This window comes from Megascapheus bottae, chromosome 11 (genome assembly GCF_031878675.1).
Source record: "Megascapheus bottae isolate mThoBot1 chromosome 11, mThoBot2.hap1, whole genome shotgun sequence".
Classification (NCBI taxonomy): Eukaryota; Metazoa; Chordata; class Mammalia; order Rodentia; family Geomyidae; genus Megascapheus; species Megascapheus bottae.
In genome coordinates, this window is record NC_143519.1 from 61,105,637 (window position 1) to 61,125,743 (window position 20,107).

The 20,107-nt window shown below is 44.2% G+C and overlaps 1 protein-coding gene across 2 annotated transcripts in view; it reads left to right on the plus strand.

Annotated features, from left to right (window-relative positions):
* The window catches only part of Spata13 (spermatogenesis associated 13), a 122,694-nt gene that overhangs the window by 38,074 nt on the left and 64,513 nt on the right, over nt 1–20,107 (plus strand). Inside the window, exon 2 of one of the 2 annotated variants that reach the window (XM_090342392.1) lies at nt 13,234–14,904. In XM_090342392.1, the coding sequence (XP_090198518.1) occupies nt 13,375–14,904 (1,530 nt within the window). In that variant the 5' untranslated portion in view covers nt 13,234–13,374. Of the gene's footprint in view, nt 1–13,233; nt 14,905–20,107 lie in introns of those variants that run through there. The other variant, XM_090342391.1, reaches the window with a different exon arrangement.

The following is a 20,107-nucleotide window of genomic DNA, read 5'->3' on the forward strand; positions in this document are numbered from 1 at the left end:
GTGCTTAAAAAAACCTTTCTTCACCTTTGATTTTATGACCTATTGTCTAAGCCCTTCATAATGCTTGTTAGACTGTTAAAAAGGTAATTATGATTTATTTATTCATTTTTTTGTCGGTTGTGGGGCTTGAACCCTGGGTCTAGGTGCTATCCCTGAGCTCTTCAGCTGAAAGCTACTGCCCTATCCCTTGAGCCACGGTGCCACTTCCGGTTTTCTGGCCGTTAATTGGAGATAAGAGACTAACAGACTTTAGTGCCCTGGCTGGCTTTGAACCCCAATCCTCAGATCTCAGCCTCCTGAGTAGCTAGGACTATATAGAATTTTAATTTAGACATTTGTGTCATACTCACCCAAACTGGGCACCTGTTTGCCTTCTAGCCAGAGATAACCACTGACCCACATCCTGTCTTCATAGTACCCCCTTCTGCATGACTCAGTGTATCTGTCCTTGGCATAGTATATCATATCATACATCATTCTCTTACTCATTACCACACTGCTTTTAAAGCTTATTCATGTTGGAGCATTGATATGAATCCATAGTTGGCGAGGGTCCCTCTGTTCCACTTACATAGGAATTGTGGACAGATGAGTGGTATGTAGCTCCTTCAGTTATTCCTTGTAGGTTTTTCTAATCTTCTATGATGGTGGCAGATGACAGTGGGCAGTGACAGGTGACATCCTCTAGTGTTGCAGTTCTTATATGGGCCTGCTGTGTCAGGATTCTTAGCTCTACACACATGTGACAGCTCCTGTGCCTCTGAGAGCCAGAATTCTTGGCAGTTTTCCAATCTCAGATGTCAGGATGAACAGTGTGTGACAGCTGGCAGCAAGTGTTAGCAACTCTTACGCTTTGCATGTTGGAATCTGCAGTGTCTGACAGCCCGTGACAAGTATTGCAGCTGTCTTCCTGCAACCTGGTCCACAGTCTCTCCTGCTTCTGGCTCCTCATTGATTTTTACCATGGCCACTGCCTCCACTATTGCTGCTAAGATCAAAAGTGTTGATGTTTCAGCTGCCTAGATAGACTTCAGTGTGGCCCTAGACGCTACCATGACTAAGGCCACTGATGCTGCTTCTGCTGCTTTTCTCTTCATCTTATCTTGTTTACTCATGAGGAAAATCAGAGATTGAAAAGAAAGATGCCTTGATAGAAGCTTGTCCTGGAACAACATCAGTCATGGAAGCATAGGAGGCTGTCTCCCAATTGACTCCCAAGTGACCCCAATAGCCTGCTTTTGTAGCCAGAAGGGATGATGGCAGGGGCTCTTCACTTATCATGCAGCTGAAGGACTGTTTGGACCTATGACAGCCTGCTTCCCGCCACTGGTCTCATGCAAATGAAGGATTTTTTTTGCACCAATCACAGCTCAGTTCCTTTCACCAATTACAACAGCATCCTATTTAAATGAAGGACTGTGCTTGCACCAACCATTGACCTGATGGGCCACCCACTCTGGCATAGGTGGAAATGGCTGCTGCTTTCTGAGACTTACGCTAGTTAAAAGTTAGGTGTAAGCTATTTGCTGGGGCAGTGAGTGCCTTTAGAAGTCAGGTGTGAGCTATTTGCTGGGATAATGAGTATCTTTAGAAGTCACACTTGAGCTTTAGCAACTAGCAGCCTGAATAGCTTCCACAGGGGGTCTGATGGGTGTTCAAAGCAGCTGGTGCTGGCTGGTAAGTCAGTCAAAGTAACCAGGGACCCAGGGAAAGGTTTTACAGCTGTTAATGAAGAATCAAGAATACTCCAGTCCCCAGCATCTCAGCACATTTAAAGAGAAAGATAAACATTAAAAGGGATGCTTACAAAAAGGATTTATCTGTAGTATTAACAATACTCTTTAATACTTAACCTCTGCTCCACTGCTCTAGATCCCTACAGTCGATTCAGCAGTATTTACTTTTACACAAATAAGTGATTCCTTCATTGTTGACCCTTTTGTTGTATTCTTTGATGTATCTATGTTTATCCTTATCTGTAAAAATTAGGTAAGGTTATCATTTTGTCCTCTGTATATTTCTTCTGTTTATTTACTTATTTACTGTTTGCCCGCCCGCCCTCCCTCCTTCCCTCCTTCCTTCCTTCCTTCCTTCCTTCCTTCCTTCCTTCCTTCCTTCCTTCCTTCCTTCCTTCCTTCTTTTTTGAGGAAGGGTTTCTCTGTGTAGCCAAGCTAGTCTTGAACTCGAGATCCTCCTGCTGGGATTACAGGTGTGCACGACCATACCTTGTGTATGAGTTTACTTTTTAATTCTTCTAGGACTTACATTCAGAAAGGTATTCATCATCTAATTTCATGCAAGAGTTGGCTCTTCCATTGTGCCCTAAAGGCACAATGCTTGCAGAACTTTATTTATTTATTTATTTAGCTTGTAGACCTACCTAGGCAACTAGATCTGTGGCCCGAAACCTATAAATATTTTGTCCATTGCCATAAAGGACAGATAACCCTGCCGAGAATGAGACTTCATGTGTGTGGGGGAGGACATACATGTGTGTGCACCAGTACTAGGGTTCTTGATTGAAGTTGGCATTTTCCCTCAAGATTGGTGCTCTGCTACTTGAGCCATATCTGTACTCCAGCTTTTTACTGGTTAGTTGAAGATAAGAATCTCACAGACTTTTCTTCCTGGGCTGACTGTGAACTGAGATTCTTCAAATCTCAATCTCCTGAGTAGTGAGTTTACAGGCATGAGCCATCTGCACCCAGCTGGAATGGGATATTCTTGATTCTTGTTCCCCAACAAGAGTCCACTGCATGCTGGATCTTTGTGGTCCACACCAGTAGTGGTGAGATACCCCTGTCAGCCTCAGAGACATACATTTCTGTGTTTTCATTCCGTGGGTGGGTGCTATAAGCTATCATATTAGGAAGTGCCTGTGGCTTCTTTTATATGCATAAATTGGAGATGAACATCAAAATTGAGGTTTAAGCGTTGGAGGGAGTGGGAGGATGGAAACTTTGAAAAATAATAGATGCAGTGTCTAAAGACAGAGGTAGGAGAAAGAGACTTGTCAAAGTTGTCAGGCTCTTCTTTTGTCTTTCATCTCTGCATATTTCTTATTATACAAGGAAAGCAGTTTCCAGCCATAAAAGGGAGCAAGGCACTGGCAGAAGATCTGAGTGCTGTGATATGTGTACTTACCTCATGAACAGAACTGGGTAGAGCTGAAGCATCCGAGCCCTGTGTTCAGTGCAGGGCATTTGGCAAAGGAAGAGAAATCTAAAGTGTAGCCAGGTGCCAATTGCTCATACATGTAACCTAGCTACTCAGGAGCCTGAGATCCGAAGCGAGCCTGGGAAGGAGAGTCTATGAGACTGTTATCTCCAATCTGTGGCTCAAATGGTAGAATGCTAGTATTGTGCAAAAAAGCAAAGAGATGATGCCCAGGCTCTGAGTTCAAGCCCCAGGATTGTCATCATCTTCTTCTTCCTCCTCCTCTTCCTCTTCCTCCTCCTCCTCTTTTTTTTTTTTTTTTGCCAGTCCTGGGCTTGAGCTCAGGGCCTGAGCACTGTCCTTGGACTTTCTCAAGGCTAGAGCTCTACCACTTGAGCCTCAGCACCACCTCTGGCTTTTTTCTATGTATATGGTACCGAGGAATCGAACCCGGGTCGTCATGCATGCAAGGCAAGCATTTTAACCACTAGGCCAAACTCCCGGCCCCTTCTTCTTCTTCTTCTTCTTCTTCTTCTTCTTCTTCTTCTTCTTCTTATTCTTATTCTTATTCTTCGTCGTCTCCTCCTCCCCTTCCTCCCCCTCCTCCCTCACCGCCTCTGCCCCCTCATCTCTCTTCTTGTCAGAGCTTGAACTCAGAGCCTGGGTGTTTGCCCTGAGCTTTATGAAGGCTGGTGTTCTGTCAGTTTGAGCCACAGCACCACTTCCAGTTTTCTGGTGGTTAGTTGGAGATAAGAGTCTCACAGACTTTCCTGCCTGGGCTGGCTTTGAACCGTGATCTTCAGATTTCATCCTCCTGGGTAGTTAGGATCAGCACACAGCTAGCTCCTGGTTTTATGGTGAGATTTTCTTTATCAAAGTCTCTGCTGCTGAACCTGGAGTTGGCCTTGGCAGTGATGCTTTCTCATTATCTCCTCCTCTAATAAGGATCCTTAATAGATCAGTGACATAAATTATTGTCAAGGTAAGCATATGGATAATAATTTGGCTTTTTTTCACATTGCTTTTTTTTGTCTTCAATTTATTTTTGAAAGTCTGGTCTATAGTGAGATACACATACAGATAATGCCCAAAGTGGAAATAGAGAGTAGATGACACCCGTATTTACGGTTATAACCTCTTTACTTGACATATGAGGTATACAACGATATCAATATTAATATAAGCATTTCCAATTAGACCAGTCATCTTTTCAAGTCTCCAGGATGCTGATTAGTTGTCTCGGTCCCATTTAACTGGGAGGGGCTTCTCCAGGGAGGAGTGAGAAACTTTGCATGCATATTCATCCTTGTCATTGGGAGTGAACTCAGTGTGGATCAGAAGATAGCAAGACCAGTCCCTGCCAAACGCCAGCTCTGACTGTTCAATGTTGTTTCCCTTTTGTCCATTCTTCAACAGTTGTATTTTAACCTGAGGTGGATGTAACGTAGATACATAGCAGTTCAGGTAGTTTGGTTTCCCATTCTCTGCTGGGTGATGGGAATAAACTTGAACCTTTGGAACAACCGGGTCTTCATGCATGCTAGGCAAGCCCTCAAGGGCTATGGGGCGAGGCATCACTACCATCAACTCAACTCCCCTTACATTGCTTTTTTGAGTTGTATAGGCAGAAGCTTTAGAGCCACTGTCTGTATTTCAAGTCATTTTGCTGACTGGCTAGTTGGTCAGGTGTCAAACCAAAGGCAGAAAAGCTGGGTACTGGGGGTACTGGTGGTCACAACTATAAATCCTAACTTCTTATCCAGCTGAGATCTGAGTATCACCATTTGAAGGTAGCCAGGACAGACAAATTTGAGAGACTCTTAGCTCTAGTTCACCAGTTAAATAGTTAGAATTGGAATCTTAGCTCAAGTTGTAGAGTAATAGCCTTGAACAGAAAAGTCAGATGTGAGAACACAACCCTGTTCAGTGAAGCCCCAGTACACACACACACACACACACACACACACACACACACACACAGGAACTTCTTGGCTCCATCTGAGTGACTCTCTGCCTTTCCTTTCTGCTTTACTCCATTTCAAATGATGACTATCAGTGGTTTCTTCCCCAGGTGCCTGTAGCTGCCAGTGGCACTCAGCTGCTTATAACCACCCCAGGGGCAACCAGGGCAGGGACTGCTGCAAACCCTCCAACTCATTGCATCAGGATTCCTGCCCTAGGTAGGACTGTTGGGATTAAAATCATCCTTACAGTAGTGAAGGTAGTTTCACAGTGACTCATTTGGTTGAGTCCTCCTGACCCTACCACCTCTTAATTTCTCTTCAGACAAAGGCAGTTAAGTTTCAGTGTGTGTGTGTGTACATACGTGCATGTGTGTGTTCTGGGGCTTGAACTCAGGGGCCTGGACACTGTCCCTGAGCCCTCGTGCTAAAGGCTAGCAGTCTACCACTTGAGCCGCAGCACTACATCTGGTTTTCTGGTGGTTAACTAATGAGTCTCACAGACTTTCCAGCCCAGGCTGGCTTAGAACTGCCATCCTCAGATCTCAGCTTCCTGAGTAGCTGGGATTATAGGCGTGAACCACCAGCAACTGGCTGATAAATTTTATATGATCAGAGGCACACAGACATTGCACTTTTATGTTCCTCTCCTAGGATTAACCTTCTTTGGAATCATTGTGTGTGAATCCCTAGAGTCCTGTATGATTTGCTGTGTTTCAGTGTATATTATATCTAGCTTCTGCATATGAGAGGAATCATGCATCATTTTTCTCTCTGAACTTGGCTTACCTCACTTAACTTGATTTTTCTAGGTCCATCCATTTCCATGTAATGTAATTCCTATATTATTGTTTCTAATGGCAATGTAAAATCTTACTGTATGTAGGAACCACATTTTTTGGATCCACTCATCCATTGTAGGGCATCTGGGCTGTTACCATAAACATACTCTTACACAAAAGCAGTACAGCTAGGTACTGCTGGCTCATCCTTGCAATCCTAGTTCCTCAGAGGCTGCCATCTACGGACTGTTATTCAAAACCAGCCAGGACAGCAAACCTGTGACACTCTTCTCTTCAATAAAGCACCCAAAAAGCCAGAAGTAGAGGTGTGGCACAAGTAGTTGAGTGCTAGCTTTGAGCACAAAAGCTTAGGGACAGCACCCAGGCCCTGAATTCAAGACCCAAATCTGGCACAAAATAAATATAAATAAAATAAAAAAAACTAAATGAAAGCAGTACACATCCATCTGGTTAAATCCTGGATGCATGGGGACCAGGCCCTCTTAGTGGCTTCTTTGTCGACTGTACCAACAGGCTGTCCAAGCTTGTGAACTCTGTGACGCAAGCTTTCATATTCAGGCCCTGCTGCCTCCAGCAAGCAGACATTGTTTTTGCTCCAATGACCTTCAAAGGGCCTCCAAGATTAGAGCCACCCATCTGGAAAACACTCATGGCTTTGAATTGGCCAATGCACAGTGTCCTGGGCTCTGTGGTGACGTCATTCTTGGCATTGATTGTAGGCCATTGGTTAGTCCTGGAGAGGAACTGTGGCTTTACTCCATGAGGCAAGTGGAAGACAGGGGCTGCATTCCAGGAAGTGAAGACAAAGCTATCTTCAGAGTTGTAGTTGGCAGATTTCCATGCAGGCTTCATTGCACCCCTAAGTTTAGGAGTGGGTGTAGAGATCTTATTGAGAATTGGGCATTTTGCCCAAGGAAGAAAACATTACCTGCCTGCTCCGCTGCTCCCTGCTCCCCACCCCCCAATTTCAGAGATAAAAGGATGATTTTCTTCTTCTTAGGTCTAAAATGTACCTTTACAAATCCTCCTTTTCTCTACCCCATCACCCAATAGAACTGACAAAGCAAACATTCACCTCTGTCAGGGAAACACCAGCCGGGCCCATAGGAATGTGGTTTAGCCCAGTAACCCAGAGAAGCAAGCCAAACAGTCAGTCACATGCTTAGAGAAAACTGGCCTCTTTCCCAATCTTACCTAGCTGCTCATATTGAGGGTTTTTAATTTAAAAAAATATATTTCCATATTTAAGGCATTTCACTTAGATGATGCTTCTTTCAGTTTCATTTTGTAGTCAAGGCTAGTCTGGAATTAATATGTTCCCTAGACTGGCCTCCAACTTGGGATCCTCTTGCCTAGCCTCCCTCCTGGGCTGGGATTCCAGGCAGGCACGCTCATGTTCAGTTGATTGACTATGTAAGTGAAGGCTCCTGGATCCTCTGAAGTACCCTTTCTCTAACACACACTTGTACAGGAGACCTGCTATATAGATCCATGGGTGAGAGGCCTTCTCTTTTTTATTTAGTTAGTGTTGGATCTTGAATTCAGGGCTTGAGTGTTGGCCCTTAGTTTTTCTGTTTGTGTTTTTTTGTTTTCTCAAAACTAGTATTTACCACTTGAACCAGAGCTGCATTTCTAGCTTTTTGGAGGGAGTGGTTAATTGGAAATAAGAGTCTCTTAGCCAGGTGCCAGTGGCTCACACCTATCATCCTAGCTACTCTGGAAGGTAAGATCTAAGGAACATGGTGCAAAGCCAGCCCAGGCACAAAAGTCCTTGAAGCTTTTATCTCCAATTAACCACCTGAAAACTGGAAGTGGTGTTGTGGCTCAAAGTGGCAGAGCACTAACCTTGAGCTGAAGAGCTTAGGGACAGCACCCAGGCCCAAAGTTCAAGCCCTAGGACCCACAAAAAAAAAAAAAAAAAAAGCCTTTCTTGGCTTAGCTTTGTACCTCAGATCTCAGCTCTTAAGTAGCTAGGATTATAGGCTGGAGCCACTAGAGCCTGGAAGACATTTTTTCCCCCCTAAATCATTTGTCTGAGCATAACTGAAGAGATGGAAAGTAAAACTGAGAGAAGGGGGCAGGGGCGGAGAAGACGGTTATCAAGTTTTCATTCTCACCAGGTACTGGGTTCTGTCCTCTTGGGACTTGATCTCAAATGTTCCCTTGCACTACGAGTCAGGGGATTTAGGCTTCATTCAGCATTTCGTAGTTCAGTATGCTTTCATCCAGTGTTACATTTTCATTTTTATTTGTTTAACTTTCATTTTTATGGGGGCTTAACTCAGGACCTTTCATTCTAACACCCCCCCTCCCCCGCCCCGCCCCAACCCAGTCCTGGTGCTTGTACTCAGGGCCTGGGCACTGCCTTAGACACTTCTTGCTGAAGGCTAGTACCCTGCCACTTGAGTCACACCACCACATCCAGCTTTTTCTGAGTATGTGGTACTAAGAAATCGAACCCAGGGCTTTGTGCATGCTAGGCGAACACTCTACCACTAGGCTATTCTCCTGGTCAGGATCTTTCATTCTTAACATGGCTTTTTCACTCAAGGCAGGCACTCTATCTGCTTGAGCCACACCTCTGCTTCCAACTTCTTGCTGCTTAATTCGAGAGAAAAACACTCATGGATTTCCCTGCCTGGGCTGGTTTCATGCTGTTCTCCTCATGCCTTAAGTAGCTAGAATCACATGCATGAGCTACCAGTGTTACCAGCACTGGCTAAGTATCCATTTCTTACAATTTCTATCAACATGTTATAAAAATCTTGCTTATCAGTTTTACCTGATATGTATTTCTGAATTTTAAGTATTCATTTAAATGTTTTGGTCATTTCTTGAATTCATAGCCTGGTTCCTGAGCTATATCACTTGTACTACAGCTCTACTTATGACTTTTTTCTGGTTAATTGGTGATAAGAGTCTCATAGACTTTCCTGTCCAAGTGGTTTTGAACCACAACCCTCCTATCTCCAGAGCAGCTAGGATTAAGGGATGAGCCACTGGCATCTGGCTATAGAATCCTTGATGTGACTGGGAAGAAATATTCTATTATAAAGTTGACATACTCAGAATCCAGCTTATCCCCAGCGTTATTTCATAATATCCCCAATTAAAATTCTTTCTTGTAGTTCTGTCTGGCACAGCTCCTATAATTTACCAGATTTGCTATAAATGCACTAATTGAATTGCAACCCTTGTCAGTTGAGAGGTTAAAGTACTACTTGTAAATAATGTGACTTGGTATGTTATTCAGAGATTCCGGGAAAAGCTTGCTTTCTATGATTTTCACTTTCATTGTAACTAGCGTAAAACAGTGTTGAGCTCATGAACAAAACAACAAGTTATGAGTAGCGTGCGTGTGTGTGTGTGTGTGTGTGTGTGTGTGTGTGTGTGTGTGTGTGTGTGTGTATACTGGGGCTTGAACTCAGGGCCCTGGTGCTGTCCCTTAGCTTTTCCACCTAAAGCTGGTGCTCTACCACTTGAGTCACAATGCTACTGTGGCTTAGTGGTGGTTAATTGGAGATGAGTCATGTGGACTTTTCTTTTAGGCCTGGCTTTGAACCATTATCCTCAGATCTCAGCCTCCCGAGTAGCTATGATTACAGGCATGAGCCACAACTGTTGTTGGAGAATTGTCTTTAATGCACTTGTTCTTTTATTGATCAGATTAGTAGAAATTTCCAAACCCACTTTCCCTTCATTATACTGACCATCCTCCATCTCTGCTGTTCTGCTTCTGGCGTGCAGGTTGATAAGGACCGCCCCAGTTTCAGCCTTCAGAGTTCCCATATCCTGGGCAACTCCTTAGGCCTCATCCCAGCCCACTGCCTGCCACTGGTACCTGGTGTTCTTGCCCATTTCTTGTTGTCTGGAGTACATTATAGGGCCTGCTCTGATCCTGGTGCCCACAGAAGCTCATAAATTGACCAGTTGGTTGATACAAGACACAAATAGTAGAGTTTGAATTCAGGGTAGGTAAGCTACCACTTGTGAACACATCCTTCTTTTGGGCAGAACTAGGATTTGAACTTAGTCCTTGTATTTGCTAAGCAAACACTCAACTACTTGAGCCACTGCACCAGCTGCAGGTACCTATTTTATAGATGGTGCAGATTACTGAACTGGGACTTAATGAGGGTTAAGTGACGTTACTAAGTTTAGTATTTAGGCATAACTCTTTTGGTTTCTTTTCTTTCTTCCTTCCCTTCTTCCTCTATCCCTGAACCCTTCCCATACTCCCTACCCCCATCTCTCCTGGGAGATTCTAGTTTTGGCTTGTTTTATTTTGTATCAGCCCTGGAACTTGAAGTCAGGGCCCGGATGCTGTCCTTGACCTTTGTTTTTGCTCAAAATTAGCACTTGATCACTTGAGCCACAGCGCTACTTCCAGCTTTTTTTTTTTTTTGTAGTTTATTGGAGATGAGTCTCATAAACTTTTATAAGTTTTTCTGCCCAGGTTGACTCTGAACTGTGCTCCTTAGAGCTCACCTTCCTAAGTTGCTAGTATGCCCAGCTCTATGCCAGTATGCCAGGTGCCCAGCTCTACTTCCAGCTTTTTGTTGATTAATTGGAGATGAGAGTTTCTTGGACTTTCCTGCCTTAGCTGGCTTAAAACCTTTGCCCTCAATCCAAGCCTCCTGAGTATCTAGGATTACAGGTATGAGCCACTAGCACCCAGTGTCTTCCATGAAACATTCACAAACTATCCAACATGATTTAAATCAAGTGCTTGTCTGGATTTTGAGATCTTCTGGTTCCCTTAACAAAGGGATTATAGGTCTTTTTTTTTTTTTTCAAAGAAAGTCAATTTAATGAAATCCAGACCAGGGAACTGAAAAATATTCAAAGGATAGGCAAAATACCCATTTCTCTCTTTTTTTTTTCATTCCATTCTCCCCACATCTTCTTTGTCCTCTTTTTACTTCTCATCCATTTCAACCTTGCACCCATCTAAATACCCTTAAACCAGTCTTTTCAGCCTGACCTTGCATGTCATATCCAGGATTTTTGGGGTTTTTGCCAGTTGTGGGGCTTGAACTCAGGGCCTGAGCACTGCCCTTGGACTTTCTCAAGGCTAGAGCTCTACCACTTGAGCCACAGTACCACTTCCGGCTTTTTGCTATGTATGTGGTACTGAGGAATCAAACCTGGGTCCTTGTGCATGCTAGGCAAGCACTCTACCACTAGGCCAAATTCCCAGCCATCCCCAGAACTTTTATATCTGGATCTGTTACTGGATCTATCTGCGTGACTCTTCCATAAGCATCTTGAAGTCACCTTATTCAAAATTAAATTTAATTGGATTGTAGGTCTTATAGTGCCCTCTAGTGGTGATATCTATAGTTGTCCAGCCCAGCTGCAAAGCAGGAATTCTCTTTCTTGTATGTCCAATGTAAGCAAGTCTGGAGACAATCATTTCTAACTACTGTCTGTCAGTGGTTGCCAGCCGATTTAAATGTTTAAGTTCTCTGGTTCATTTCAGGTTTCTGAAACAAAAATAATCACACTTCCCTGAGTTGGTGAAGGCAGATGACACTGAATGTTGGACTTATTTTGGAACATGTTACATTTTACATCTGGTCTCACTTGGGAAATGATTCAAGACTTTTCTTAGGCCTAGTGCTATGACTCATGCCTGTAATCCTAGCTACTCAAGAGGCAGAGGATCGTAGTTCAAAGCCAGCCTGGACAGGAAAGTCCATGAGACTCTTACCTTCCATAAATTACTCAAAGAGCCAGAAGTGGAGCTGTGGCCCAAGTGGTAGAGCACTAGCCTTGAATAAAAATAGCTCAGAGACACATCTAGGTCTCAAGTTCAAGCTTCAGGGCCAGCACACACAAAAAAGAAGTTAAGATACAGAGCAGGTAAGACATAGTTCTCTTTGTATAAGGCTAAATTCTACATTTGAGAAGGATAGAGAGCTAACCTCAAGGTCTTTTTACACTTTCCTTTCCTCTCCTGCACTGAATATTCCTTGAAGGTAATGGCAAGGATAGGCAACTGATGAAAGCTGGAATTTGATTCGCCAGTCATGAAGTGATGAAGTTGGTGTCAGATGCTTGGGTGTGAATCCCAGCTGTGTTTGTCTCCTTGCTGTTTAGGTTTCTGGGGTGTGTGTGTGTGTGTGTGTGTGTGTGTGTGTGTGTGTGTCCAGTGCTGGAGCTTGGCTTTTCTGCGTAAGGCTAGTGCCCTACCACTTACGTCAAGCTTTCCATTTCTAGCCTTTTGCTGATTAATTGGATGTAAGAGTCTCCTGGTGGGGCTGGGAGTTTGACCTAGTGATAGAGTGCTTGCCTAGCACGCACAAAGACTCGGGTTTGATTCCTTGGTACCACATACATACAAAAAAGCTGGAAGTGGTGCTGAGGCTCAAGTGGTAGCCTTGAGAAAGTCCAAGGACAGTGCTCAGTGCTCAGGCCCTGAGCTCAAGCCCAGGACTGGGAAAAAAAAGTCTCCTGGACTTCTCTCTCAACTGGTTTTAAATTATGATCCTCAGATTTCAGCCTTCTGAGTAGCTGGGCCTGGGTGCTGTCCCTGAGCTCTTCTGCTCAAGGCTAATATTCTACCACTTTGAGCCACGGGGCCATTTCGAGTTTTCTGGTGGTTAATTGGAGATACGAGTCTCACAAACTTCTGAGTAGCGAGGATTACAGACATGAGCCACTAGTGCCCAAATGTAAATATGTTTGGGTATTTGATAATAAAAGATCCTTGCAATTCAAATAAAGAGAATACAGTCTTTATGTTTTCTTTTAAAAAATCGAGATAAAATCTCATCACGTAGCCTCCAACCCTCAATCCCACTGTCTCAGCCTCTCATACAGGAAATGCAGGTGTGTATCATCATGCCTGGATAGAAGACAATCTTCCATAATACCTTGACATCATCATTCCAACAGCTTCCTTCTTCCCCCAAAGCTTTTAGTTAAAACAGGCTTCAGCTAATTTATCTTACTATTATGTAGAATGCAGGGCCTGAGCACTGTCTCTGAGCTTTTTTTGCTCAAAGTAGCACCCAGCTTTTTTTTTTTTTAACAGACTTGCATTCTTCAATTTATTATCAAGTGAACTGTCAAAACAAACAGGAAAAAAAAAACCCTAGCCCCAAGGTGTCAATTGCAAAATAGTATTTGTTAGCTCGGCCCTGTATGGAAGCCACCCTTTGTACTATTCTTGTTTCGAATCGATAGACCAAACAATTCCCTTCTGATTGTAGAGTGGCTAAATGTCCACATTTTGGTAGAGTGGCTAAATGGTTGCAATTTTGCAATTTGAATCCTTTTTTTTTTTTTTTTTTTTTTTTCTGTGGCAGGTGGTGCTGGAGTCTGGGGACCCCGATGTGCAGAGCAGGTGTGAGAGCTGGCCCGGAGGCCTTGGAGGTGACCATGTGGACCTGCGACCCCCAAACAGAGATGCCCGGCGCCATCTGAACCTGGCTGCCCTGTGGCCACAGATGCCCAGCCTGAAGACCATGACCACAGCCCAAGATGGCCATGGGCAAGATCCTGCTGCCCCTTGTTCAGCCTCTGACCCTAAAGACCTCAAGATGGTGACTTCCCCAGTGTTTCAGAATGGAGGGTGCAGACACAGCCAGGGCAATGACACCGAAGGTCCAGAAACCAGGCTCAGCCCTTCTTCCAAGCTAGTGCGCCTTTTCTCTGTAAACCGGAAGAGAATGAGTGCCCACCCGGAGAGGCCCCACTCTGTGGTCCTGGTGGGAAATTCTTCCACGTGGAATGCCCTGGCATCCTTCAGAAAGATGGGATCTTTTAAAAAATTGAAGTCATCTGTCTTGCAAGGAATTCAGAACCGGGAGGGGGCAGATTCTTCCAAAGAGGAAGTGTGGGAGCAGGATATGAGCAGTGCTGTCCAGAATGGTTCCATTGAGGAAAGTCATGCCAATAGGGGCTCCAATGTAGGGGAGGGGGCCGTGTCTGATTGTTCAGATCCAGAGGAGGAGGATGCCTTCCAGAGAAGCACACACCGATCTCGCAGTATCCGCAGGGCCTACGGCCTGGGCCGCATCAGCCTGCTGGACTCTGACAAGCCCCTTCTCTCCCAGGGCCCTGCCAAACCCCTGTCCCACTCCAGCCAGGAACCCACCCTATGTGAAATCCTGGTGAGGGATCCAGACAGCCAAAGCAGCTTGTATAGAAGGAGCAAGAGCACGGACAGTTTAAACTTTCTGAAGAAGAGTTCCTTCAAACGGAAGTCCACGTCCAATCTCGCTGATCTCCGGGTGACGGGAGACAGCAAACTCATGTCCCAAAGAACTTTAAGCAGCTCCTCTGCAGACTCAGAGAAAGCTGGCGGGGCAGAGAGAAGGACCAAACGCTGGAAGAGCCCCATAAGGGCCAAGGACTTTGATCGAGTCCTAAAGCTAGTGAGCAATGTGAAAGATGCCTCGTGGAAGAGAGAGGTGCCCAAGACTGGACCTCAGGCTCCGGGAGAGGCAGGCCTTCGGCTACAGACACAGAGCCGATTACATGATGACTATTCAAGACGTGTGTCCAGCAGCTCTGAGCAGGACCGGAGGCCCAGTGCCCCCAGTCGCAGCCCAGCCACTACCCAGGGCTCTGCTATAGATGTTGATACTGCTGTGGTCCCTCTAAAACCCGAGAGCTCCCACCAATCGGAAAGCACCAGGCACCATGCCTGCAGCCTGTCATCCAGTCCTGATGACCAACAAGGCTGGACCAAAGACTCTTCTGATGAGGCCATTGACCCTAGGCATCTTCTCACTCCACTGCCACCCGTCACACCCAAGCCTCAGAGCCCAGGGACCGGAAGTTCCAAGTGCCCTACCAGTCTCACTGTACTGTCGCTGAGTTCAGAGGACGGTGGAGATAGGTCAGAAGATCTTGAACTGATGGAGCCAGCATCTGGGTCCTCCCAGGACTGGGTGCCCACCCGAAATACTAGTGAGGGTAGAGGGGAAAGTGGCACCCATCCTCAGCTAGGCGCAGAGGAGCAGGAGGACGAGGTAAGGAGTCAGGTGGGGCTCCTGTTGTGATACTGCTGTTAGAGGGATGCTTGTCCAGTATGGTTCAGCTGCTCCTCTGGGGACCCCTGTGCTACACCGACCCCCATTCAATGCCAAGGAATCATGCCGCCTGCTAGCAGAGATAGGAGCTGTCACATTTCCCTTTACTGAGTTCCAAAGCAACTTGGAGTTGGGTGTTGGTGGCTTATGCCTATTATCCCAGCTCCTTGGGAGGGTGAGATGTTGAGGATCACGATTCAGAGCCAGCCTGGGCAGGAGTTGGTGAGACTTTTGTCTCCATTAAATAGCAATAATAAATAAATAAATATTAAAAGTGGAGGTGTGGATCAAGTGGTAGAGCACCAACCTTGACGAAAAAGCTACAGGCAGCATCTAGTACCTGAGTTAAAGCCCCAGTACAACAACAACAACAACAACACATACACATACACATGCATGAAGTAATTGCATCTAATGTATGAAATTCCTTATATGGTGTCTATTTTATTGTACCTTTTATTGCAAAGGTGTTTATGGCCTAATATCTGTGTGCAGGATTCTAGGGTACGGAGTTCTTTTTTCATTTTTGACACATTTTTAAAAAATTTATTAATGTTGATTTTTATATCATTTTAAATGACAAGTTTCACAAACAAGTGTTCAAGGAGGGACTCTCTATTTACAATCACTGGGACTTAGTATTTAGAACTTAATCAAAATTAGGCTAAGGGTTTGTATGTCATAGAAACATTAAGAAATAAAACATTATGTCTATAGAGTCATAGGTTTTTATGTCTATATAGTTATGTTTATATTTCCATTACCATGTCCATAGCTTTGGGTATGCACTTATTGAGTTGACACATTTTTTAAAAATTACCTGTATTACTTTTCTTTACATTTTAAACTCTTATCTACATCCTTTCCAATATATTTTTTTTTTTGGCCAGTCCTGGGCTTGGACTCAGGGCCTGAGCACTGTCCTTGGGTTTTCTCAAGGCTAGAGCTCTACTGCTTGAGCCACAGCACCACTTGTGGCTTTTTTTCTATGCATGTAGTATTAAGGAATCGAACCTGGGTCTTTGTGTATGCTAGGCAAGCACTCTACCAGTAGGCCAAACTCCCAGCCCCTCTAATAGAGTTTTTATAGATGAAATTCTTTGTGTTAAAAGACTCATTGGGGTTTGTTTTGTTTCCTAGGAATTAATTAGCAGCACGCAGTTCAGTACCCATCAACCCATGAAAGATGCTGATTCAAAGAGAGTTTTGTATTGCCAGGCACCAGTGGGTCACACCTGTAATCCCAGCTACTCAGGAAGCTGAGATCTGAGGATCAGAGTTCAAGGCCAGCCTGATCAGGAAAGTCCATGAGACACTTATCTCCAATTAAAAAGAAAGAATCAGAAGTTGAATTGTGGCTTAAGTGGTAGAGTGCTAGCCTTGAGCGAAATAGTTCAGGCACACAGCACCTAGGCCTAGCACAAGAAAAAATAATTAAAAGGAAAGAGAGAGAGAGAGAGAGAGAGAGAGAGAGAGAGGGGTTATTGTATTTCTTTTTATTGTGGCATTTGAAGCATCTTGTAGATTGAAACAGCTAATAACTGTCAGTGCTACAAGAACAGTGTTTCTTTCCCATCTTGTTCAATACCAAGACAGCTTTACTGTGGAATTCTCACTTTTTTCTTTCCTTTTATTCTTTTGGTGTGGTACTAGGTCTTGAACTTGGGATGTTGTACTCTTAATTATCTTTTTGCTCAAGGCTGGCTCTCTACCCTGAGAGTTAAGGCTCCACTTGTGGCTTTTTGTAGGTTAATTGGAGCTTAAAAACCTCAACAGATTTTGTATGCCTGAGCTGACTTTGAACTGTGATCCTCAGGTCTCAGCCTCTTGAGTAGCTAAGATTATAGATTTGAGCCAGTAACACTGAGCTTGTTAGCGTAACTTGTACAGGTTACAGAAGTGGGAGATAGGGTCAGGCCTATGTGGCCATAATTAGGAAGGACACAGTTTGGACTTGTGAACTTGGATTTTAACTTCACCCAGCAGGTAACAGATTGCCTTTTATTTTCAGGAAAAAATCCTGCAAGAGGATTTCTTACAGAAATATAAAATCAGGGGACCAGATAAAGGTCTAAATGGATTAAAAGGAGCATTTTACTTTAACAATTGAGTCATTCTCTGACTCATGTCTTTTAAAAAACACTTTTCACTTGCTCGGAAACATTTATGCTCATTATTATACACAAAGATTCTCTTTTTACAGTGATGTTTATGACTGAGTCCTTGATATTTGAAAGGCTGAAGAACTCCATCATGCTAAACACAACAAAACACCTCTAAGTCAGTTGTGGTGTGCTGGCACATGCCTGGAATCCCAGCCCTTGGAGCCAGAGGCCAGCCTGGTTCATCTAGTAACTGGCTTCTCTTTAAAATTAACAACAACAAAAAATAATGACTTATTCTAAAAATATAGACCTAAAGAAATGGTAATACGTGTACAATTTTTAAGTATTTCAGTGCCTCCTCATTTCTGGAATGCATTGTCCCTTGTGAAATGTCAGCAAAGAAGGGGAGCTGGGCATGGCTGCACACTGCTTTAGACCCAGTGTTCAGAAGGCTGAGATGAGATGACTTGGGCCCAGGAGTCAAAGGAAAACCTAGGCAACACAGCAAGATTCCATCTTTAAAAAAATAAAAATAAAAATAAAATTGCACAACCACATAACTAATGAGCCACTTTGCCAAGTGTTTTGACTTGAGTTCATCCTGCTCTACCAGTTGGCCAACTTTTCAAAATACTCACATGGAATATTCATGCATTTTTATGGTGCACAATATCTTCATTTGATACATGTATATGGTATAATGATCAAATTAGGAGAATCAAATATTTTTGTTGCCATTTGTGAGGGGGTGTTCCAGTACTATGGCTTGAACTCAGGACCCCAGCACTGAGCCCTTGTACTCAAGACTGGTACCACTTGAGATATAGCTTTACTTTTGGCTTTTTGCTGGTTAATTAGAAGAGTCTCATAGACTTTCCTGCCTAGACTGGCTTTGAACCATGATCCCCATATCTCAACCTTCTGAGTAGCTTAGGTTACAGGCGTGTGTCGTCGGTGTCTGGTGTGATTTCTGGTGTTGCTCAGGTTGTCCTTAAAATTCTGGGTTCTTTCCTTCCTCTTTAGTGGCTCAGAGCACAGGCCTCGGCCACTGTGCCTTGCTCTGAAATTTAGTAGTTTAGTTGTTGGTGTGGGTCCTGGGTCTTGAACTCAAGACATAGATGCTGTCTTTGAGTTGTTGTTCTCCTCTTCCTCCTTTCTCTCCTCCTTCTTTTCTCAAGACTAGCACGCTACCACTTGAGCCACAGCTTTTTTTCTGGTTAGCTGGAGATAGGAATCAGATCTTAGCTTCTTGAGTAGCTAGGGTTACAGGTGGGAGCTATTGGTGTCTGGTTTATGAATTCTTTTTACATATGGAGTGCAGTGGCTTCCCTCCTTTTTGTGTAGTGCTGGAAACTGAACTAATGACCTCGTGCCTGCTGGAGAGCACTCTATTACTTAGCTACACCCAGTATATCATATTGATACTCTCTGGAGTAAGCTTTTAAAATTCATGACACACACTGGGCTGAGAGTGTTGTTCATGTGAGCGATCTTGCCTATCTTGCACAAAATGCACCATCCCAGCCTGTTGCTATGGCCACACCTGTACTCCCATCAACTCAGGAGGGGGAGATCTGAGGATCACCATTCAAGGACATCCTGAGCAGGAAAATCAGAGACTCCAATTACTCAGCAAAAACTAGGAGTGGAGGTGTAGCTCAGATAGTAGAGCCACCAGCTTTAAGTGGCGGAAAAAAAAGTGCAAGTGCAGAGCCTTGAGTTCAAGCCCCAGTTGTAGCATACATATACACAAGGTAATCCTAAAAAGTGTGCCACCAGATTTCCTGGAGCAGCCTGAGTCAGAGGCTAAATGACATTCCCAGTACATGTAAGTTCCAAGTATGTGTATTTCTAAAAAAAGAAAATCTGTATGTCAAGGGTTACCGAGAAGAAAGGACAAGAGACTTTGAAGTCAGACAGATGGGCTATAAAATCAGTCTCTCTCCATTCTGGCTCTATAAACATGTACAGTCATTTCCTCTCCTCCCCCTTTTATCTCCAGTGTCTTAGTCAGTACATGTGACAAACAGTACTGCAGGGTTGTAGAGATTAAGTTCTATGTGGTGTGTCTGTGACACAGGTCTGGCACTTTACATAGGCATTCAAAAGCTACGGCTTTCAGCAAGGCACGGTGATAGTCAAGGATAATCACAACATACCCCTGTCATCTCGGCACTCAGGAGGCTGAGAGAGGAGGATTGTGGAGTGGAGGCTCACAGTTTTTCATTGGTGTAGTTACTGCATCCCCAGGTGTGTTCCCTTCCCTCTTCCAAGTCAGAAATGAAGAAGTGAGCTTGCAGCCCTGTTGTGCATTGTGAATACCTTAGCTCTCTTACAATCCCTTGTGCTTAATTCTTTTCCAAATCCTCACCAAGCATATTTCATTTCCATGCCCGTATCATCTTTTCTTCTGAGTTACCTGCCTGTATTAGTTTACTAGAATTGCCATAACAAATTGCCACCAAGTGGAGAGCTTAAAACAGCAGATGTAACCAGGTACTGTTGACTCATACCTGTACTTCTGGCTACTCAGGAGGCTGAGGGTTATAGTCGTAGTTCAAAGCCAGCCCCGGGCAGGAAAGTCTAAGAGACTCTTAAGCTCAGTTTATCAGCAAAAAGCCAGAAGTGGAGGTGTGGCTCAAGGGGTGGAGCGCTACCCTTGAGCAAAACAGCTAAGGGACATTGAGTTCAAGCCCTAGGATCAACACACACACACACACACACACACACACACACACACACACACACACACACACACTCCCTCTTAGGGTTTTGGGTCTGCACTGGCAGGCCCCATTCCCCATAGAACTCTCAGGGAAGCCAAGGAACCTTTCTTTTCTTGTTGCTTTTTTGGGGGGTGGGAGGTTGTGTGGTGGCAGCTAGTGTATTTGGCATTCCTTTGAATAGCAAAGGAATGGCAAAAAAAAAATTCCTTTGGCATTACTTCATCTCTGTCTCTATCTTCTTTTCTCCCAGTTGTGTTTGTCTATGTCTAGTTCCCCTTATGAATAAAGACACCAACCATTAGATTAGACCAA